The sequence below is a fragment of the Tupaia chinensis genome, unplaced genomic scaffold (assembly GCF_000334495.1).
Source record: "Tupaia chinensis unplaced genomic scaffold, TupChi_1.0 Scaffold142716_1, whole genome shotgun sequence".
Classification (NCBI taxonomy): domain Eukaryota; kingdom Metazoa; phylum Chordata; class Mammalia; order Scandentia; family Tupaiidae; genus Tupaia; species Tupaia belangeri.
The window spans coordinates 5,331,400-5,353,153 of NW_006202562.1; the positions used below are offsets into that span (position 1 = coordinate 5,331,400).

The window sequence follows — 21,754 nt, forward strand, 5'->3', positions numbered from 1 at the left end:
GGAGTGAACTTGACAGGGCGTCCATCCTGAGCTGGTCTCCAGGACGACTGCACTTCTTGACTATGCCGAGGCAGGCATTTAAATTCTGTTTTGGGGATGGTGGGAACCTGCTAGAGGCATCTCACTGGGGCTTTGTCACTTCAATGGAAACTCTCTGGAAGTTATTTTTGTTGTTGTTGTTTTTGTAAAAAATGGCACAGAAAAGATAGCCAACTAGTTATACCGATACCAGATTTAAAGACATCTAAAAAATACAGTCGATTTTAGCCAGAAAATAGAAGCTTGCATGAAATTAAGACTAGCCGAGTAGATCTGGTTATGACCGAGATCTCCTATGTGAGATCCTGTGTGAAAAGATGATTCCTCAGGCCATCTGGTGGCCGATGGTTAAGGGAGCTAGATCCCACAGGGCTGACCATGCACTTCAAGTCTCGGACCTGGCAGCTTGACAAATACATTTGGGCCCAAAATTCTGAAAGAAGGAAGAAATGGAGGTGAAGGGGGTGCAGTGTGAACATGCCCCATGGAGGGGGGCTTCTTGCTTACTTTCCGTCTCTCTCTGACTGTCTCTGGTGAGTACACATGTCCTCCGGTAAATTGGAAAACAAAAACAAAAACAAGATTCTACTTAAATATTCTAGTGAGTGCCTCATTCAGGGCAACACCCCCTCACTCCCCCCCCCCACATTTTATAGATAGAATTATATGCTACTAATTTGGGAATTTGTAAAGGTTGCTAAATGTTCTCTAATTAAAAGTGAAAAGTCTAGTGCAATTTGATTTTCTTTAAAAAGAGATTAGACCTTGGGGCCAACAGGTGGCATGATGGTTAAAGTGCTGGACTCCCACATGGTGGACCACAGTTTGAGTTCCAGACCTGGCTACTTGCTTTCTCACTCTCTCTCTTTATCTCTGTCTGTCTCTGGTCAAATTAAAACTATGTAGATAAATAAATACAATTAAACAATTCTTTTTTTTGGGGGGGGGGAGAGATTTTCGCTATAGGGCGCGTGCACTTGCCAGACAGACAGAGAGAGACATAAAGACAGAAAGCGAGAAATCACCCCCTGGGGGGATGGTCACGCCGCAATCCCTTCTCCTCCATTCTCCTCTTGGGATCTTGGGCACGCACGCACATGTGCCCAGCATGAGTTTTAAGCCACCGGGTCCGGGACGCGAACCGTGGTCGACTACATGGGAGTCCAGCGACATAGCCATTACACTAACTGCTGGTTCCCACAATTAAACAATTCTTTAAAGAAAAGTGATTAGACCTTTGCATGATCTTAGGCAAAATTAAAAACACAACCTCTTAAAATCTACAACTTGCCTACATTTCCAAGTTCCTGAATGTTGCATTTTTAGTTCCTAATAGAGATGTTTTAAATATTGTATTTTAGTACCTAATAAGACTGTCCAACCTGTATATCTGTGTCCTTACTTTGTTTGGTACTGACAATGTTTTGTACGCTCCACATTTCTGTATGTGTGGTGCTGGTGCTCTTCTGCCTCCGTTCAGGCTCCCCCGACCTCCACACTGGATACTCTGCTAACTAGTCTTCTAGTCTGTGATCTTCTGCCCTATCTGTCTCCCTTACCCAGCTGGAATGTTCTTTGTGTAATGTAATTCTGGTTTCTGTTGCCTTTAGGATGAGGGTCCAACTCAAACTCTGCAGCTTGGTGGCGTTCAGACCCTTCCTAATCTGGTTCTGCCTCCTCTGTTTCATCACACACCTTCCTTCTGTCCTCACTGGCAACCTCTTTTTTTAAAGAATTATTTATTAATTTTTATTTGTTATTGTTTCTTTTTTAAATTTGACCAGAGAGAGACAGAGAGAGACAAAGGGAAAGTGAGAGACCAAGCCTCCAGGTCCGGGACTTGGACTGCTGTTGGCCAGGTGGAAGTCCAGTGCCTTAACCACCATGCCACCTGCCAACCCCACCACTGACAACCTCTTCAAAGTCCCTAGCCAACAAGCAGCAGGGCTCTTGGTTTTTGTTTGTTTGTTTGTTTTTTTCTTTGCTGCTATTTAGTCTGTCTGACATGCCCTTCCCTGCCTGGCCCAGCCCTGTGAATTCCCTTCGGAGTCGGCCTTGTCTGTCCGTAGTTCTTTCTGCATGTTCTCATCACTGATTTTCTCGCCTTTCCCCTTTTGGGGTTATGGCTTTTAGGGCAGGAACAGTGTCTTTAATCTCTCTGTGATCTCTTTCCTGTCACCTGGCACCTGGCACAGAATGGGCACTTACTGAGAATATTCATGAATGAATTAAATAAATGGCTAATTTGGAGGATGTTTAAGTGCTTGTACTACTGTCATTCCAAATCCTTATGTATGGCTTAATGATTAGCAGTTCTTAGAAATGATTTCATTATTATAAATCAGTTTTGCTTTAATTTTTACTTTTATTTTCTCCCTTAAAAACACCTTTTTCAATTTTTTTAGTTTAAAATTTATTTTTGTTTCTTTGCATTATAGAAATGCAAGTCTGTTGATTTGCTTCTCAGTTCAGCTTCACCGGTTTTTGTTACACATGATTCACGTTGATTATATTTAGTCTATAACTATAGTTTTTTTTTTTTTAACTTGTTTTGCTTAAAAGAGTATTTTTATCTCCTCAAAGGTTTGATAATTTTTTAGGTAAGGCTCTCAATGGCCTTCCAGTGCCCGGAGTTTGCTTGTCTCCTGTGTAACTCCTACTTTGAGGAACTTTTCATATAGTTTTAGGAAGATAACTTAGTAAACATCTCATTACCATTAGATTCTGTGAAGTGCTATTTTTTTTTTTTTTTTTTTTTTTTTTTTGAGAGGTTTTTGGTATAGGGCACTTGCACTTGCCAGAAAGACAGAGAGAGACAGAAAGCAAGAAATCAACCCCCAGGGAAGATGGTTACACCACAGTCCCTTCTCCTCCATTCTCCTCTTGGGATCTTGGGCATGCACGCACACGCATCCGGTATGAGTTTAAGTCACTGGGTTCAAGACTCGAACTGCAGTCGACTAAGTGGAAGTCCAGCGACAGCCATTTTGCTAACTGCTGGTCCCTGCGAAGTGGTTTTCTAAATATCTATTAAACCAGCCTTACTGTATTAAACTATATTCAAATCTGCTGTATCATACTTATTGCCATTATTTTATTTATCAAACGTAGTGTGTGTCACTATCTCCCTAATAAATGTGATTTTTCCTCTTCCGTTTCTGTAGCTGTTTCATTTTTGTGTTATGTTACTCGTAGCATACAGGTTCATGACTGGTATAGCTAAATTGTAAGTCATATTTTTAATTTACTTAATGATTCTCTTTGTTTCCCTTGTAGCCTTTTTATTTGAAACTGCTTTGTTGTGGGTGTGTGCAGACGTGCACCTGATATATCATTTTTTGTATTTTTTGGTTGATGAGTCTGCGTTTGAAATCTAATTCTGATGGACTTAGTCTTTGGTAGGAGAGTATGCCTGCTTATATTTGAAATATATTTTGTGCAATAATCAGTATTTTTTTTTACTTTTCTTCTTTGTGTTTGAGGGAGCAGTCATTGATTCTTGTTTTATAGAATTTGTTTTGCACCTTGAAGGTATAATATCTATTTTCTTTCATTCCGATAATTATATTTAAATAAAATACTATTTTAATTATATATCTTCTAATTATCCATCAAGAATAAACTGTATTTGATGATATCTTCATGCTTTTACTTTAACCTCAGGCACTTTTTATATGTCACACTTCTCTGTGGAGTTTATACCCTGTGCAGATTATATTACTGCACTATTTCTAGAATGTTATTTTTCCTTTGTTAATTATTTGGGGAATTTATTTATTGTAGATAAAGAATATTATCTCTAATCATGTAAATATAGCTCACTGTCGCAGTGTTTTTACCCCCACAGCTTTGTTTTTGAATTGCTTATTTCGATTACTCTCTGTGTTGCTAGATTATGACTCTAGTAGTATGTTGAAGAGGGGAGCTATATGGCCAATATACGTCCAGTTCTAGAATATCTTTATTTTCATTTCAAACATAGATAGCTGGCTATGTAATTTTCAAATCATGTCTTTTCTTTTTTCTCAGATCTCTGAATTGCATTTTTTTTTGCTTTTCAAATAGCTATAGTTCAACCTAGTTGCCTTGATGTTGTACTACATTGCTGGGTAGATACTTTGTCTGCTGTCCTTATATATCTGTGTGTGTGTTTGTTTTTTCTTTTTAGGTTTTTGCCATAGGACAGGTTCACTTGCTATAGAGAAACAGTGAGAGGCAGAGTGCAAAATTACCCTTCCAGGGGGGTGACTGCACAGCAATTCTTTCTCCTCCATTCTCCTCCTGGGATTGTGGGCATGTACACACATGGCACCTGGCGTGAGTTTCAGGCCTGTGGGTCTAGAACTTGTATCTTGGTCGGCCATATGGAAGTCCAGCACCTTAATCACCATGCCACCTGTTGGCCCCATATCTCTGTATTCTGATGTTCATTCCACTCAGTTTGGTCTATGCTGATCAGCTGAGCACACTGTCTTCTGGAGCTTAAATGTTGCAGAGGAAAAGCCAGAAGTCCACCTGATTTTTGTTCCTTGATGGGTAACATAATTTGTGTAGGGCTTTTAGATGGAATTTTACCTCTGGAGTGATGGTCTAGTCAAGTACTAAGACTGTCTGTAAAGTTTGGAAATGGGTTTGCATTCTCAGCATCTGTATCAAATGTCTGTTCACCCGGTTCTTTGTTTCTCTCACATCAGGCTAGGACACCTTCCCTCCATGGACATATCCTGCTGGTACTTTTGAACTGAAATTAGGATTCCTTTTGTCTTCCTTTATTTCTGCTTTCATTCATTTCTCTATGCATGTGGTACTCAGATGCATTGTGTGCCAGGCCCTCTTCTTGATGTTGGGGCTACTCAATGGCTACTACAGGGTCCTTTCTCCGAAGGAACTCAGCATCTGATGGTAGAGTGGGTCTCATGCCCGTCCAGCTGAGAAACATGCCGGTGAAGGGTCTGGTTGAGGTAGACCCTCACAGGTGGTGAGTTTGAGTTTAGTCTTAGAGACCAGACAGGATGTAACCAGATGGAGCTGTGCTCTTCTTCCTCTGTAACAGCATGGTTCGTGGTAGGTACACTACCTAACACAGAGGGCATTGCCAGTGTAAAAAGAGAAGCATTACTTTTTTTTTTTTTTTAACAATTTCTTTCCTTTGTGACACAGACATACGTGTGCATGACACTCAGAAATAGATGAGCATGCCTAATAGGGTCCTCACACCGCTATCTATCTCTGGCCCCAGGTCATAGATGATGGACATGCATGCATGCCCCAGGACGTGAATTAAGAACACTACCATATGGGTCCAGCTGCACTCCTGCTTTGCCTCCATCTGGCCCCTTAGCCAGTAATGTAGTCATTTTATTTTAAAGATTACCTAGTTCTTTATTTTAGCTTCATTTTGCTTAAAATTTTTTTTAATAGGTTTTGCCATAGGGCATGTATATTCACCAGAGTGAGAGAGAGAGAAAGTGATAAATAATTACCCCCCAGGGGGATGGCCATGCTATAATCTCTGCTTCATCGTCCTGGGATTTGGGGTACACATGCACACACACGCTCCCAGTGTGATTTTTAAGCTGCCAGGTCTAGGACTCGAACTGCGGTGCGCCATGTTGGAATCCATTGTCTTCACCACCCCACCTGCTGGCCCTCATTTTCTTTGAATTAGAAGGTTCCAAACAAGAGCCAACACTTAGAGTTTAACAACCATATTCTATCTATATCAAAGAACCATTTTTAGTGAGAACAGAATGGCCAGGCCCAAGATAGCAGAAGAACCAGTGGGCCTCTCTCTAGGTCTGCCTGGACATGTGAATGCCACTGGGCCTCTCTCTGGGTCTGCCTGCACGTGTGAACACTGCTAGGCCTCTCTCTGGGTCTGCCTGGACGTGTGAATGCCGCTGGGCCTCTCTGGGTCTGCCTGGACGTGTGAATGCCGCTGGGGCTCTCTCTAGGTCTGCCTGCACGTGTGAACACTGCTGGGCCTCTCTCTAGGTCTGCCTGGACGTGTGAATGCCACTGGGCCTCTCTCTGGGTCTGCCTGCACGTGTGAACACTGCTGGGCCTCTCTCTAGGTCTGCCTGGATGTGTGAACACTGCTGGGCCTCTCTGGGTCTGCCTGGATGTGTGAACACTGCTGGGCCTTTCTCTAGGTATGCCTGGACGTGTGAACACTGCTGGGCCTCTCTGGGTCTGCCTGGATGTGTGAACACTGCTGGGCCTCTCTCTGGGTCTGCCTGGACGTTTGAACACTGCTGGGCCTCTCTGGGTCTGCCTGGACGTGTGAATGCCACTGGAAAGCTGGCAGGTGAGCGCTCTGTAGCCAGCCTGCAGCGCTAGCACAGGCACAAACGATATGCTCCGTCAGCTGTATTGTCCAGTCCCATCGTATGTTTTCTGGACATTTAATACTCAAAATGTCCAGAAACTAAGACCTCTGTCATTTTAAACCAGACTTTCTGTTTTCTCCCTGGTCAGTGTTTCCTTCCCCCAAAGGTGGTGTCTTGTGGCTAGTTTGGGGAAGGATACCCCCCACTCACTCTGCTTTGGGACATAACAGGTTTAGCTGGTTGTCATTTTAGCAGGTTACCTTACATGAGTTAGTACGTTATATTTTCCTCATTCTTCACTGTCCCACTTTTCTAGGTAGAATTGAAATCAAGTGTGAATCCACTGGGATACATTGCAATCATCTGGTAATCATTTTTGGGGAAAAATGTTTTCTACACCAATTAAACCAAGACTAGCAGTTTTAAAGTACACTATGGCATATTGTATAAACTCCAGCTTACATTTCACATTATTCCTGGTCATGCAGTAGATTTTTGAAGAAAAAAGAGCTATGGATAATCAGTTAAAAGAATGACAGATTCCCCGATGTGCTGATCGGTAGTAATACCTAATTTCGATGTCGAGTGTGCTATAATGGATTACCATATAGATGCAGCTGAGCACAGAGCATTAGATAGACCCATGTGTTTTTCAGAAAAAGTAATATTTATTCACACTGTGTGGCTTTCTTGAATTTTTTTTTTTTACCCTCCAGTGAAACCACAAACAAAATGTCAATAGCTTATGTGGCATGCACAGCAGTGTAGCTTAGAGTGCCGACTGCAGTAGAAGAAATGCCAGATTGCATTTTCCTTGGAAAGGTAGCTTCGTCTGGGAGTTTCTGAGGAACAGGCTTGGCATTTAGACACAGACTGTTGTGCTGGGCTCTATTTTTATTGACCTTGTAGACCTTAATGCATAAAAGATAGCCCTAGCAGTATTTGAGTACAAAAACATCAGGGTGGGTAACATTTCAGCCTTTGAATTCTTGCAAAAGATCCCATCCATTCGGGAATGTTCTTAGTCACAGAGATATTTGGCATGGCATTTTCTATCCAAACCTTACTGAGTTTGTTCTTGAGTGTCTTTAAAGTCCATCCATCTTGCAAACCTGATGGCTTTTATCTAGAAGTGCTGCCGATGATGGTGGGCCTGATCACAGAGTAAGTGGAGACTGCTTTTCAGGCGGACAGTGTCCAGGCACCTATATACACTTCATCTTGCTGCGTTCTCTGTTTTTCTGTTTCTGTTTTTTTTTTTTTGTCGGAGGACATGCGAGCATACCAGAAAGAAAAAGAGATGGGTGCTAGGAGAGGGAGAGAGAAGGCACCTCCCCACTGGACAAGGTCACGTTGCAGTTCCTTTTTCATTTGTTTAGTCTGTTGGGATGTGGGGCATGCATGCACATGTGTCCAGTCTGTTTATCAAGCTGCTAGGCTGGGATTCGAAACGTAGATGGCTGTGTGGGACCCAGCTCCCTTAACCTCTAGGCCATGGGGCTGGCCCTCTCTGTTTATCTTTTTTTTTTTTTTTCAAGAGAGATGTTTGCTGTAGAGCATGTGTGCTTGCCAGAGTGACAGAGAGAGACAGCGAGACAGAAAGCAAGAAATCATCTGCCAGGGAGGATGGCCACACCGCAGTTCCTTCTCCTCTATTCTCCTCTTGGGATTTTGGGCACACGCTCACATGCGCCTAGCATGAATTTTAAGCCTCTGGTTCTGGGATTCAAACAGTGGTCCATTACGTGGGAGTCCAGCAATGTAACCATTATGCCATCTGCTTGTTCCCTCTCTGTTTATCTTGATATTTAAAAAGTGCCCTTCTGGGACTAGCAGTTAGCGTAATGACTATGTCGCTGGACTCCCATGTAGTTGACCGCAGTTTGCGTCCTGGACCTGGTGGCTTTAAACTCAGACCGGGCGTGTGTGCATGCGTGCCCAAGATCCCGAGAGGAGAAGGGATTGCGGTGTGGCCGTCCCCCCGGGGGGTGACTTCTCGCTTCCTATCTCTGTCTCTCTCTGTCTGTCTGGCGAGCGCATGTGCCCTATAGCAAAAAAACCTCTCAAAAAAAAAAAAAGTGCTCTTTTTTGTTGCATAATAGCAAGAGATAATTAAATCAAACAGACCAGTATGTATTGTGGGAAACCGAAGTGCATGATTCAGTGCCAACTTGGTGTTCTGACTAAATAAAAGATCTGAAGAACAGCAGGCATGCCAAGTACTCATCTAACCCAAGCTCAGATCTCTACTGAATTTTTTATTTTCTCAGCATCTTCTGTGGGACGTTTTTAAATTAAGTGCCAAGAAGGAATCAGAAGATGAGCTTGGAGTGGCACTGGGGTGCCATGCTCCCTAGAAGGAGAGCGTGAGAAAGTAGGACACCCAGTCTCTGCTACGCTGTTTGTTCAGGTGGAGTGAAGTTGTGGAAAGAGGCAGGAAAGTGCGGAAGGACTCCGCGGGACGGGGTTTCCGTCTCTGCGAGGTGGCAGCCAGCTGATGGGAAACAGTGCCAGCAGCTAGGCCATGTCCCTAAAGTAGGGCTTCGGCTTTTCAATAATACAGGAATGCTCTCATCACTTCAGGACTGCTGTGGCACAACGATGTGTGGCCTAGATTACCCTTTGAGAAAGAGCTTGCTGCCCCCCTGCGAGGAGGGGTCCTGCCAACTGGCCTCTAACTGTTAGCGCTTGCAACCTTCCAGCCTTGCTGGCACTCCTCTTCAGGGCCCCCCGCCTGTGACTGAGTGAGGCAGTTGTGTAAAATCCTTGCCATTTCTGGTCATGCAGGACTCCTCATCTTCACACCAGAGCGTCCTGCTCGGCTGCAGAGATTTGCCAGCTCTGCTCTGTGGTCCAAGGCTTACCTCTCCAAACCCCGAACCTGTCTCTTTCACAAAAAACATTTGCACTCTTTATCTTTGTTAATTAATTTTTATTTATTTATTTATTTATTGAGAGGTTTTTGCTTTAGTGCACGTGCACTCACCAGAAGGACACAGAGATAGAAAGCAAGAAATCACTCTCCAGGGAGAGTGGTCATGCCGCAATCCTTTCTCCTCCATTTTCCTCTCAGGTTCTTGGGCACGCACACACATGCGCCCGGCATGAATTTAAGTCACCAAGTCCGGGACTCCAACTGCTGTTGACTACATGGGAGTCCAGCAACATAGCTATTACACCAACTGCTGGTCCCAAACTAATTTTTTAATCTTTGCTAGGGGGTGTGTGCACTCACCGGAGAGAGACAGAGAAAGAGAGAGAGAGAACATGAAAAGGCACCTCCCCATGGAGGACATGGCCATGCCACATCCCTTTCTCCTCCATTTTCTTGGAATGCCACAATGCCTTCTCCTCCATTCTCCTTTTGGGATTTGGGGCATGTATATACACATACCTGGCATGTTTTTCAAGTCGCTAGGTCTGGGACTCGAACTGCATAGTTGGCCATGTGGGATCCATCCACCCAAACCAACCACACCACTGGCCAGAGCCAACATTTGCACTCTTAATTCTATGGCAGCATCTGTTTCCTGAAGAACTCAGTGGCAACCATTATTATTAATTTGTTATCAAAGGTACTAAACTAGGCTCTGGAGTAAATTTTTCAGTGAAGAAAATGTTTTAATTAAAGAATCATAAAACTTAAGTGCAAATGGTGGCCATCTCTGTCTCTTGGGTCTGGAAACCCTCAGCCCATACCCTGATTGCCATGGCTCGTTTGCAGTTCTTGAGTGGCTTATTTAGCCTGGCCGCAGCCTAACTGTTGGGACCCTTGTCCGTGTCCTCAGTGTCAGTGTTGGGTTTCTCGTTCTAGCCTCTTTGTGATGTTTCCTGTGGGCCATAGCAGCTCCATGGGTTCTTGCTCCCTTCCATGTCATGTTCCACAGTTTGTGGGGATACCCAAGATTCTGTTCTGTGGGTAGGACACACTTACATGGGTTTTCATTAAGGTATTCTGTGGGAGGCCGGACAGTGGCACCACGGTAACACAATGCCCAGAGAGACTGACCCACGTGGCAAGGCTCTGGGTTCACATATGTAAGCCTCTCTGAACACGCCTCTGAGATGAGGCACTTTTCCCCTTACCTTGGTAGCATCCCAAGATATAAAATGCAAGGGTATCATCATGCAAACTTAGGCCAAGGCTTTTTTCTTCTTTTTTCTTTTCTCTGAATGTTATTATTTTTTGTATGGTCTGTCTTGGCCACTAAGCATGAAACTGTAGGAAGTCTGGACTAAGTATATTGCTCATATTTCTTTACTGTGCTTCAGATGTGAATCCTGGACGAAGTGTTTTTTACTGAATGAGATTTGGGACAAGTGGTTGTGTTGGAGTGTATGTCCACGTCATCACATGGTTACGTAAGATGTCGTACCTGTTGTAGATTCGGACTTAAAAGATCACAAGCTGACTTGAATAGGCATTACTCAGGAGAAGACATACACGTGACCAACAAGTTTATAAAAAAAGTGCTCAACATTACTAATCATCAGGGCAATGCAAATTAAAATCGCAGTAAGGTATCACCTCGCAATCATCTTTTTAAAATATTCAGAGAAGGAAGGTCACCTGCGGCAAGTGAAAGAAACTCTCCCACAGGAGTACATACGATACACTATCAAAAAGCAGTTTTTTCTTTTCTTTTCTGAAACTTATATTTAGCAAGTAATGGGGGCCTGAAAATATGTCATTTCTTTTGTTGTTGTTTTTGTATCTTATTATTCTTGTTTTGTTTTTTCTTTTTTTAGAAAATACTGCAGTTTCTACCTGAACGAATTTTCTTTCGATGGCATTACCAGAGTATAGGTAAGGACATTTAAAAATACTTTTTTAGTAATATGAATATTCTCTGGTTGAATTTTCAGTAATGCTTTGTATAATCAACACCATCAAGATAACTTAGAGTTGGGCCAACAGGCAGCGTGGTGGTTAAGGCACTGAATTCCCATATGGCTGACCGTGGTTTGAGTCCTGCACCTGGCAGCTTGAAAATCATGCTGGGCATATGCGTGTATGTGCCCAAAATCCTGAGAAGAGAATGGAGGAGAAAGGGATTGCACTGTGGCCATCTCCCTGGTTGACGATTTCTCTGTCTTTCTCCAGTGAGTGCATGTGCCCTCTGGCAAAAACCTTTAAAAAAAGGAAAAAGGATGGGTTAGAGCAAGCGTATGGTGATTAAAACCAAGAGGAGTGGAACCTGGACTTTGAACAGAAGTACCTCTTGCACTGGAAGTGCTACTTATAGTGTGGGTCATTGAGCAGCAGCGTTAGCCTCACTCAGGAGCTTGTTGGAAGCACAGGCTCTCAGGCCCCAGCCCGACCTGCTGAATCACACTAGTCTGTATTTTTCTTCTTTTTTTGGAGAGGTTTTTGCTATAGGCGCTTGCACATGCCAGAGAGACAGAGAGAGACAGAGAGACAAAAAGTGAGAAATCACCCCCCAGGGGGTATGGCCACGCCACAATCCTTTCTCCTCCATTTTCTTCTCGGGATCTTGTATGCACACGCGCCCAGCATGAGTTTAAGCCACCGGGTTTGGGACTTGAACCACAGTCGACTACATGGGAGTCCAGCGACATAGCCATTATGCTAACCGCTGGTCCCACTAGTCTGTGTTTTTAAGAGTCCCAGGAAATTCCCATGTATATAAAGTTTGAGAAACATTAATTTTGCATTTTTCTTACAAGAATAAATATCTTGTCCATCGACTCAAAATTCCTCTGTTTGAGTGCTTTAGGATGTGGCCGCAAGAGGAAACGGGTTCCCATGTCTTTTTTTGGTGTCCCGCCCTTAACATCTAACATTTCATCTCAGTTTAATGTGCACAGCACAGCTGGAGCACTACTGTGACACCGATGGTGAACTCTGCCTTCTGTTTTAAAGAGTGTCTGCCTCAGTCCTCCTGCCAGAGGTCTGGCACTTACTCTAACTTTTCTTCCTTCCGAGATGATCATATTTGAGGAGAATATGATCATATAATGGAATCTTTGTGATCATTCATTCATTTCAATTTTTTTTTTGAGGGAGAGACATGTGTGTGAGACGGAAACAAAAACTATCTCACCATCCTTATATTGTATAGGCCTGTTGCCTTAGTGGGGTAATAGAGGGAAAAAATAATTGCAGTGTAATTGTCACTGTGAAAGAGGACATGTGATGGTAGTAAAGAAAAAAAGTCTGAATACTTCTATTCAGAGGAATTGAGGAAGGCTTCAAGGGAGGTACTTTGGTCTGAACCCTAAAAGACAGTCCCACACAGGTCTAATGTGGAAAGGCTCTCTGGGTGGGAGATTGGTTGGTGCAGAGACCAAACTGAAACAATATGGCCTGATCAATGGATATTTTAGAATTTAGAATCCTAAATTTAGCTTAGAATTCTTTATGTGAAAATCATAACTTAGTCTTATAGAAGCTGAATTATTTATATATTATAACTGTAAAGAAAGTAAAGTATATATAACGTGTACATCTGTTGAACTGACTGAATAAATCCTTACTTTAATATAATGCCTTTATCTTTAAATCTTTCAAATAAAGACATAATTCAGAGATATTGCAGATTCGGTTCCAGACCACCACAGTAAGTTAATATTGCAATAAAGTCACCCAAATTTTTTGCTTTCCTAGTGCATATAGAAGATATATTGGGGACTAGGACATCTGAAAGTTTTCTGACCAGACTTAACCCTCCTGCCCCCCTAGATCTAGCTAGGACAAGCCAATCACCAGCCATATACATTTGAGTTCTGAGCAGCCTGTTTCAGGGACTAGGACATCTGAAGGATTTTTGCCCAGACTTCACTCTTCTGCCCCCTAGATCTAGCCAGGGTCAGAGTGATCCTCATGTTCCATGGAATCTGCCGCACAAAGGGAGAAGAACGATACTGCTTAGAGTTTGCAGATCACCTCCTCCTGCATGCCTGTGAATGCTCAGATTTAACTCCAAAAATGAGGAAAAAACATATAATCTATCAGATGACCAGAAACCACTGCAGAGGCACAAGAAATATGAGAAGCCAAGAAAATCTCTTTCCCCCAAGGGAAAAGAATAACTCCTCATTCTCCACAAACAATACAAGGAAATGTCAGATAAAGAATTTAGAATATTCATAGTGACAAAGCTAAAAGAGATGCAAGAGAATAGAGACAATAAACTCTAGAAGATGCAGGAAAAAAGAGACAACATGTTTGAGGAAGTTCTTGCTCGAGCTGAAAGAGGAAATACGCACCATAAAAAAGAATCAAATAGAATTGTTAGAGATGAAGGTTGTAATACAGAAAATCAAACCCTCTCTTGAAAGTATTAAAAGCAGATTAAATCATACAGAAGATCGAATCTCAGATGTAGAATATAGAACCTCTGACCTAGAAAAATTCACCAAAAAGACAGAAAATAACCCAGAAAAATGAGAATAATATTCAGGTAATACTATATACTGTTAAATGCCCAAAATCCAGATAATTGATATCTCAGAGGTGAAGAAAATAATGATATTGATAATCTATTCCGTGAAATCCTGGAAGAAAACTTTCCAAACCTAAAAAGGCATTCTAATATCCAGACCCAAGAAATACAAAGGACTCCACATAGAATTAACCCAAAAAGATCTTTTCCAAGGCACATCGTAGCCATATTGACCAAAATCACAGACAGAAACAAGATACTAAAATTGGCAAGAGAGAAACGTCAAGTTACTTTCAAAGGATATCCCATAAGGCTAATGTTGAACCTCTTGTCGAAAACAATGCAAGTAAGGGAAGAATGGGAAAATATATTCAAAGTATTAAGTGACAATTTCAACCAAAAATACTGTACCCAGCAAGATTATCCTTCATATGAGAAGAAAAACAAAGGCATTCTCAGATAAACAAAACCTGAAAGAATTTACCAACACCAGACCAGCTCTCCAAGAAGTGCTGAAGGGAGTGCTATACCAGAAACACTAAAGTCAGAATAAAAATATAAAAATACAGGAGAATGGCCAACTTAATGGTAGGGACAAGTCCAGAAAGATCAATAATAACTTTGAAAGTTAACTTCCAGAATTTAAACAGACAGATCAGACCACAATAACACTGTAAATTCAGTAGAAGAGAGATTAATTTCAGGAGACTGAACTGGTGAAATAGAATTTTTACGACTTTTGACTAAAACATTACTGATTTTTTTCTGTGCTTTGTTGTCCAAATTTAAGGATTTTTGTCTTTTCTTAAACTGTAGACAGGTTCATCTACCTGCTGTTTGAACTGAATCCTAATCTTTCTCCTGGCTTTAAGTCTTAAGCAAATTTCTCTTAACATTTTTTGATTTTGATCTATCAAAACTAAGATTGTTTTTCTTGAAATAAAAAAAATGCATTAAAAATAGCTATTTAATGACTGCAGTAAGCTATACAGCCTAGGCACATACTATGTGTACTTTCTAGTGTATTCATTCTACTCACTAAGGTTTTTTTTTTTAAAGAATGATTTTAATTTAACTTTATTTATTTTAATTTGACCATAGAGGAACAGATTGAGAAAGAGAGAGAGAAAGTGAGTAAGCAAGCCACCAGGCCCGGGACTCGAAGCACAGTCGGCCACATAGGAGTCTAGCACCCTTAACCACCACGCCACTTGCTGGCCCCTCAACTCACTACGGTTTATGCCTAAAGTCAGCATTTGTTCATGGATGTGTATGTATCAGATGCACTTGCTTTTGGAAGTATTTAGATTAATTAAAATCTCTAGTGAATCAATAAACTGTGATTAAAAAGGGGGGCATGGAAAGCAACTGTAGAAACCAAAGACAGTGTGCGAAAAAGGTGGGAAATGGCAGAGGTGAGAGATAGGGAATCGGGGCAGGGGAGAGAAGCAAAATATATAAGAAACAAGAAATTCAAAATTATTTGTTGATGATAACATGTATAGTAATATTCTTGACTGAGAAAATATACAGTGTATTCTGGATGGAAAATCTCATTTTGTACACTGGAATGATGTACAGTGAATGAATGTAAATAAATTGGAAAAGAGATAGATTAGATCATCGGGAAAGTCATGAAACATTTTTGCATAGAAATATACATCATGACTTTGCCGATGACCTAATATTTACACTAAATTGTGGTCTATTAAGAGTGTTATTGCACTGTCTAAAAAAACAATGTATATATCTTAATTAAAAAATACTTTATTGCTCAAAAATACTGGGATCATCTGAGCCTTCTGTGAGTCATAATCTTTTTGCCGGTGGAGAGTCTTGCCTTGATGTTGATGACTGCTGACCAAGGTGGTGGTTGCTAAAGGTTGGGGTAGCTGTGGCAGTTTCTTAAAATAAGACAACAATGAAATTTGCTACTTTAATTGAGTCTTTTTATAGAGAAAAATTTCTCTTCAGTGTGCAGTGCTATTTTATAGCATTTTACCCACAGTAAAACTTTAAAAATTGAAGTCAGTTCTCTGCTCTCAAACCCTGTTGCTACTTTATTGACTAAATTTATATAATACTCAAAAATTTTTGTTGTCATTTCAACAATGTTCATAGCAGCTTCAACTAGAGTAGATTCCCTCTCAAGAAACCACTTTCTTGGGTTGGTCCCAGGGTCTAGTAGTTAATGGAGCTGGATCTTACATAGCTGATCACATTTTGAATCCTGGCCCTGGTGAATTGAAAAGCACACTGGGCATGTGTGTATATGTGCCCAGGGTCCCAGAGAAGGGATTGAGGTATACCGTACCCTATTTAGGAATGTTTTTTCCATTGTGCTCTCTCTCTCTCTCTTGCATTCTCTCTGGTGAGTGCACATCCCTCTGGCAATTAAAAATAAAAGAAAGAACTTTCTTTGCTCATCTATAAAAAGCAGCTCTTCATTAAAGTTTTATCATGACATTGCAGCAATTTAGTCACGTCTTCTCTCTCACTGTTTCCACTACATCTGCAGTCACTCTCTCCACTCAAGCCTTGAACTCCTCAAAGTCATCCATGAGGGTTGGAATTGACTTCTTCCAAATTCCTGTTAATGTTGATACTTGTTGGATCACCTTTTTCTTTCTTTTTTTTTTTTTTTTTTAAGGTTTTTGCCATAGGGCATGTGTGCTTGCTAGAGAGGCGAAAGACAGACAAACGGAGGGAGTGAGAAGGTGGCCAAACCAAAATCCCTTGTCCTCTTGGGATCTTGGGCATGCATGCACCACGTGCCTACTGTGATTTTCAAGCCACTAGGTCTGGGACTCAGGCCACTTACAGCCATGGAATGCAGCCACCTTAACCATCACACCATCTGCTGGCCCCACATTTATTCTTAATAGCTTATATAAAGGAGGATATTCTCTAGAAGGTTTTCAATTTACTTTGTTTAGCTTTATCACAGGAATCACTGTGAATGGCAGCTATACTTTTTGGTATGTATTTTTTAAGTAATAAGACTTGAAAGTTGAAATGACTCCTTGATCCATGAGCTGGAGATTGGATGTTATGTTAGCAGACCTGAAATCTCCTTGTACATCTCCATCAGAGCTCTTGTGTAACCAGGTACATTGCTAGTGAGCAATAATATTTTGAAAGGACTGTTTTTGTGTGTGTGTGTGTGGGTTTGGTTTTTTTTTTTTTTTTTTTTTCTGAGCAGTAGGTCTCATGCTGCAAACATGTTTTTTCCTCCAGGCTTTGTTGTTCCATTTATAGAGCATAGGCAAAATAGATTTAGCGTAATTCTTAAGGGACCTCAGATTTTCAGAATGGCAAATGAGCATCAGCTCAATTTAAAGTCACCAACTGCATTTGTTCCTAACGAGAGAGTCAGCCTGTCCTTTCTTTTTTTAATAAAAAGATTTTTGCCATAGAGCATGTGCTCTCGCCAGAGAGAGAGAGAGAGAGATAGTGAGAGGGAAAGTGAGAAATCATCCCCTGGGGGTATGGCCATGCCACAGTCCCTTGTCCTCCATTATTCTCCTGGAATCTTGGGTGTGCATGCACGTGCCTGGTGTGAGTTTCAAGCCACCAGGTCCGGGACTCGAACTGTGGTCGACCATGTGGGAGACCAGCAACATAACCACTACACCAGCTGCTGACCCTGGTTAGCCTGTCCTTTGAAGCTTTAAACTAGGCATTGATTTCTAACTATAGAAGTCTTAGATGATACTGGTTTTTCAATCTATGGCTGTATTGTCTACATTGAAAACCTGCTATTTACTGTAGCCTCCTTCATGGATGATCTTAGTGAGCTGCAGCTTCCGCATCAGCACTCGTAGCCTCACCTTACACATTTATGTGTTGTAGAGATGAATTCTTTCCTTAAACCTCATGAACCTACTCTTGCTAGCTTCACACTTTTCTTCTGCACATTCCTCACCTCTTTTAACCTTCACAGAACTGAAGAGTGTGATGGACTAATCTTCTGGCCTAGACTCTGGCTTGGGGGAATGTTGCAGCTGGTGTGACCGCTAAAACTTCCTCTATGTTAACATTAAGGTATTTTACTTTTCATCATTCATGTGTTCACTGGAGTAGCACTTTTAGTTTTCATCAAGAAATTTTTCTTTCCACTCACAACTTGGCAAACTGGTGAAGGAGGCCTAGCTTTTGGCCTGTCTTAGCTTTTGATGTGCCTTCCTCACCAAGCTGAGTCATTCCTAGCTGTTGATTTCCAAGTAAGAGATGTGACTCTTCCTTTCACATGAACATTTCTTTTTAAGGTTTTTGCCACAGGGCACATGTACTTACCAGAAAGAGACAGAAACAGTGAGATAGAAGGCAAGAAATCACCCCCTAGGGAACATGGCCACACTGTAGTCTCTTCTCCATTACCCTCCTGGGATTTTGGACATGCGTACACATGAGCCTGGTGTGAGTTTCAAGCCACTAAATCCAGGACTCAAGCCACGGTCAACCATGTGGGAATCTAGTGCCATAACCAGTACACCACCTGCTGACCCCACTTGACCTAATTTCAATATCGTTGTGTCTCAGGGGACAGGGAGGCCCCAGCATAGGGACACAGCAGTAGAACCCACAACACTTACTGATTAAGTTTTCTATCTTATGTGGGTGTTGTTTGTGACTCTCCAAAACAATAATAGGAGGAACGTCAAAGCTCACTCATCATTGATCCCCATAACAGATATAATGTTGAATCATGGGAAAGTCATGACACATTTTTGCATAGAAAAACATAGGAAAAATTACGTCAAGACTTTCTCATCAACCTAGTAATAATGAAGTTTCAAATTCTATGAGAATCACCAAAAGTGAACGCATGCTGTTGGGAAAATGGCGCCAGTTGTTTGGTGCAAAAACTTTTGGAAGTGCATGCATAGTTTTTTCATAATATACATTTGCTGTCAACTTTTTAAAGCCCTCTCATATGTATGTGTTAGTTTTCTATCACTGCTGTAACAAATTACTAGATTGATTCAAACAGTTGAGGATTATTGACCAGTACAATTTGCACATTTTATATGCCTCTTTGTAAAGGCTGTCTTTTTAATATGTGTGTGTGGTTTTTTTTTTTTCTTCTTCTTTCTGTGTACGGAAGAATGGATATAGGTATCTATGGGTAGCCACATAGCTTTCAAAAACAAAAACCGGACCCATCCCACAGTAACAAACGATGACCAGGACCGAACATTTCCGAGAATGTGTGCAGGACGATGGCTTAGCTGGATGTCTGGGGAGAGGACTGTCTGTGCAGACTTCCCCTCTAGTCTCCTGGGAGGTTAAGTGTCTTTTGGCCCTGCCAACCATCACAAGGTCCTCATACGGTGTGATGAAGCAGATATTAAAGTGAAACAGAACAGACTTTGTCCAACAATGGTGGATACAGGAGGGATGGAACAAGGGATGGAAAAGAGTGGGGTAGAAAAGTCCCATGCATAGACTTAGCTCTGACAAGGAGCCCAGCTTAGTGGATGCTGGCTCTAGACCAAAGTTAGGGAACAAGGTTCCAGATTGAGGAAAAGAGTGGGGTAGAAAAGTCCCATGCATAGACTTAGCTCTGACAAGGAGCCCAGCTTAGTGGATGCTGGCTCTAGACCAAAGTTAGGGTGATGGTTTGCTGAAGGGAAAAATGTGGGGAAGGAAGGCATTTTAACTGTCTTCAATCAAAACCTGTTAGAGATTTAGCTGCCACAACATAGTCTGAGTCACAACAAGTTACTGCTGAGACCCAGTATCAGGCATTATTAATAGATACTAGCACTATTATAAAAGGTTCTTTCTGATTGCTACTGACTTGGGGTTCTGGGTAATGAATTTCTAAAGGTTATGCATTTAACTCTCACACATATATCTATCCACACAGATATGGCTTGCATCAGTTGTTGAGACACTAGCTCTGTTTCTTGGTGGAACTTGTCTTTGAAATATATGGGGAGAATAAATATGATTTGATATCTAATTTTTAATATGGCACTTAACTTTTCATCAGGGGTTGAAGTAATTTCTTCTTCAGAGATATGTAACTTGATTGCCTAAGACTTCCAATACACATCCGTTTTCAAAGATTCCCTCCGATTTTGAGATTGAGATCCTATTTGAAAGGCTCAGTATGATATTAGCTGGAACTGTCAGGCTGTCTTGTACCTGAAGGCAGGAAAGCATTTGTGGAATCCTCGGTCCCGTGTCTCCATCCTCCTGAGGGAGGTTACTCTCATTGCAGCGGCTGCAGTGGAAGTTTTTCCGTTGACTGGCGCAGTTCTGAGTCGATCTAGACTCTATCTCCTTGACAGTGACCGGAGTGCTATTCTACAGGATTTATCAGTGGACTGGGCCCCATAAATGTGGTTGTTGTTGCCAGGAGAGAAACATTCTGTCCTGAATATTTGCAAAATGTTCTTGTAAGAGTGTTGTGTGGGCAGTTCTATTATTTTTACCTTTGGAGATGAAAACAAAACCTCATTCATTTTATAGGAATGGAGATGTTTATACATAATCCAATATGGAAATCTGGGCAACCTTGTATTTTCTAAAAAATGTATACTTTTTGTCATAAGTACATTTCACGTTCTACAACTGATCTTTTAAACATATATCTTAAATATGCATTCATAGATTCTAAGTCATTGTTTTAAATTTGCAGGCTCAACTTTAAAGAAGCTTCTACACACTGGAAATTCTATTAAGGTATTTATTTATTTTTTTAGAGAGATTTTTGCTCTAGGGCATGTGTGCTTGCCAGAGAGAGAGAGAAAGTGAGAAATCACCCCCCATGGGAGATGGCCTCACTGTCCCTTCTCCTCTTGGGATTTTGGACACATAGCACACACACTTGGTGTGAGCTTCTAGTCCCCAGGCCTGGGACTTGAATCACAGTCAGCCATGTGGGAGTCCATCACCTTAACCACTACAAAGGTATTTATTTTAGATGCGAGTATAATGGCCTATTTCATTATTAAGTTGCTTGATGCCACAAAGTAACAAAAGTAGGCCATTTTAGAAAAAAAAATCTGTAAAAACTGCTTGAGTTAAATTTTATTTTTAATTGGGAAATTAGATGAGAACGACTACTAGGGTTTTTATTCTTACATAATAACTGTGAGAGACATTCTAAACAGTGTTAGGAGAAAGTGGCTTGTGCTGTGGAGTTTGGAGTTCTGAGTTCTAATTCAATTCTTCTGTGTCCAGCTATGGACCTGGACAAGACGCTACCTGTTCCAGCTTTGTCATCAAAAGAAGGAGAGGCGCTTTCTTTTTAAGTGTCAGAGCTAACATGCCTGATCTGTCTACCTCAGTAATCTGGCTGCTAAAATTACAGTCATCTCTGTGTTAATTTTGCTAATTTTAAGAACCATTGTGGGAGAAAGAGCAGCAAGGCCTCACTCTTGAATACTTATCTATTTGTAGCAGATTGCTCTTGTAATCTTTGTTAAAATTTCTTTCTTTCTTTTTTTTTTTAAGAGAGATTTTTTTGCTATAGGGCACGTACTCTCACTGAAAAGACAGAAATGAGAAATCACCCCCCGGGGAATGGCCACACTGCAATCCCTTCTCCTCCATTCTCCTCTTGGGGTTACAGACAGGCACACATGCATACGTGCCCTGTGTGAGTTTTAAGCTACCAGGTCCGGGACTCAAACTGTGGTTGACTGTGTGGGAATCCAGCCATTGTAACCATTATACCATCTGCGAAACCCTAAAATTGGCTTATTTTAAAGTGATTTTACCTTTTATATTGATATATACCATTTGATGCTGGGATAAGAGAACTCCAAAACATGAGTGGCAGAAGGAAGCCAGTCTGGGATAAATACTTTATAAATGATCATTCACTTGTAACTAATTAAGTTGTGTGAGTGCCTTTAATAAACTAATCCATTTTTGGTTTCATAGCAGTTTAAACAATCACAGCCACTTACAACTTACTAGTTTAATGATCTCTTACTCTCTTAAGTGTTAAAAAAAAAAAAAACA

General features: G+C 41.4%; 1 protein-coding gene across 1 annotated transcript in view; it reads left to right on the forward strand.

The window, feature by feature from the left end:
* The window catches only part of RALGAPA2 (Ral GTPase activating protein catalytic subunit alpha 2), a gene marked incomplete at its 5' end in the record, with an annotated part of 330,762 nt that overhangs the window by 18,596 nt on the left and 290,412 nt on the right, over window positions 1-21,754 (forward strand). The window contains 2 exon segments of the mRNA XM_027766356.1: window positions 11,118-11,175; window positions 20,424-20,467. Coding sequence (XP_027622157.1) covers window positions 11,118-11,175; window positions 20,424-20,467 — 102 coding nt within the window.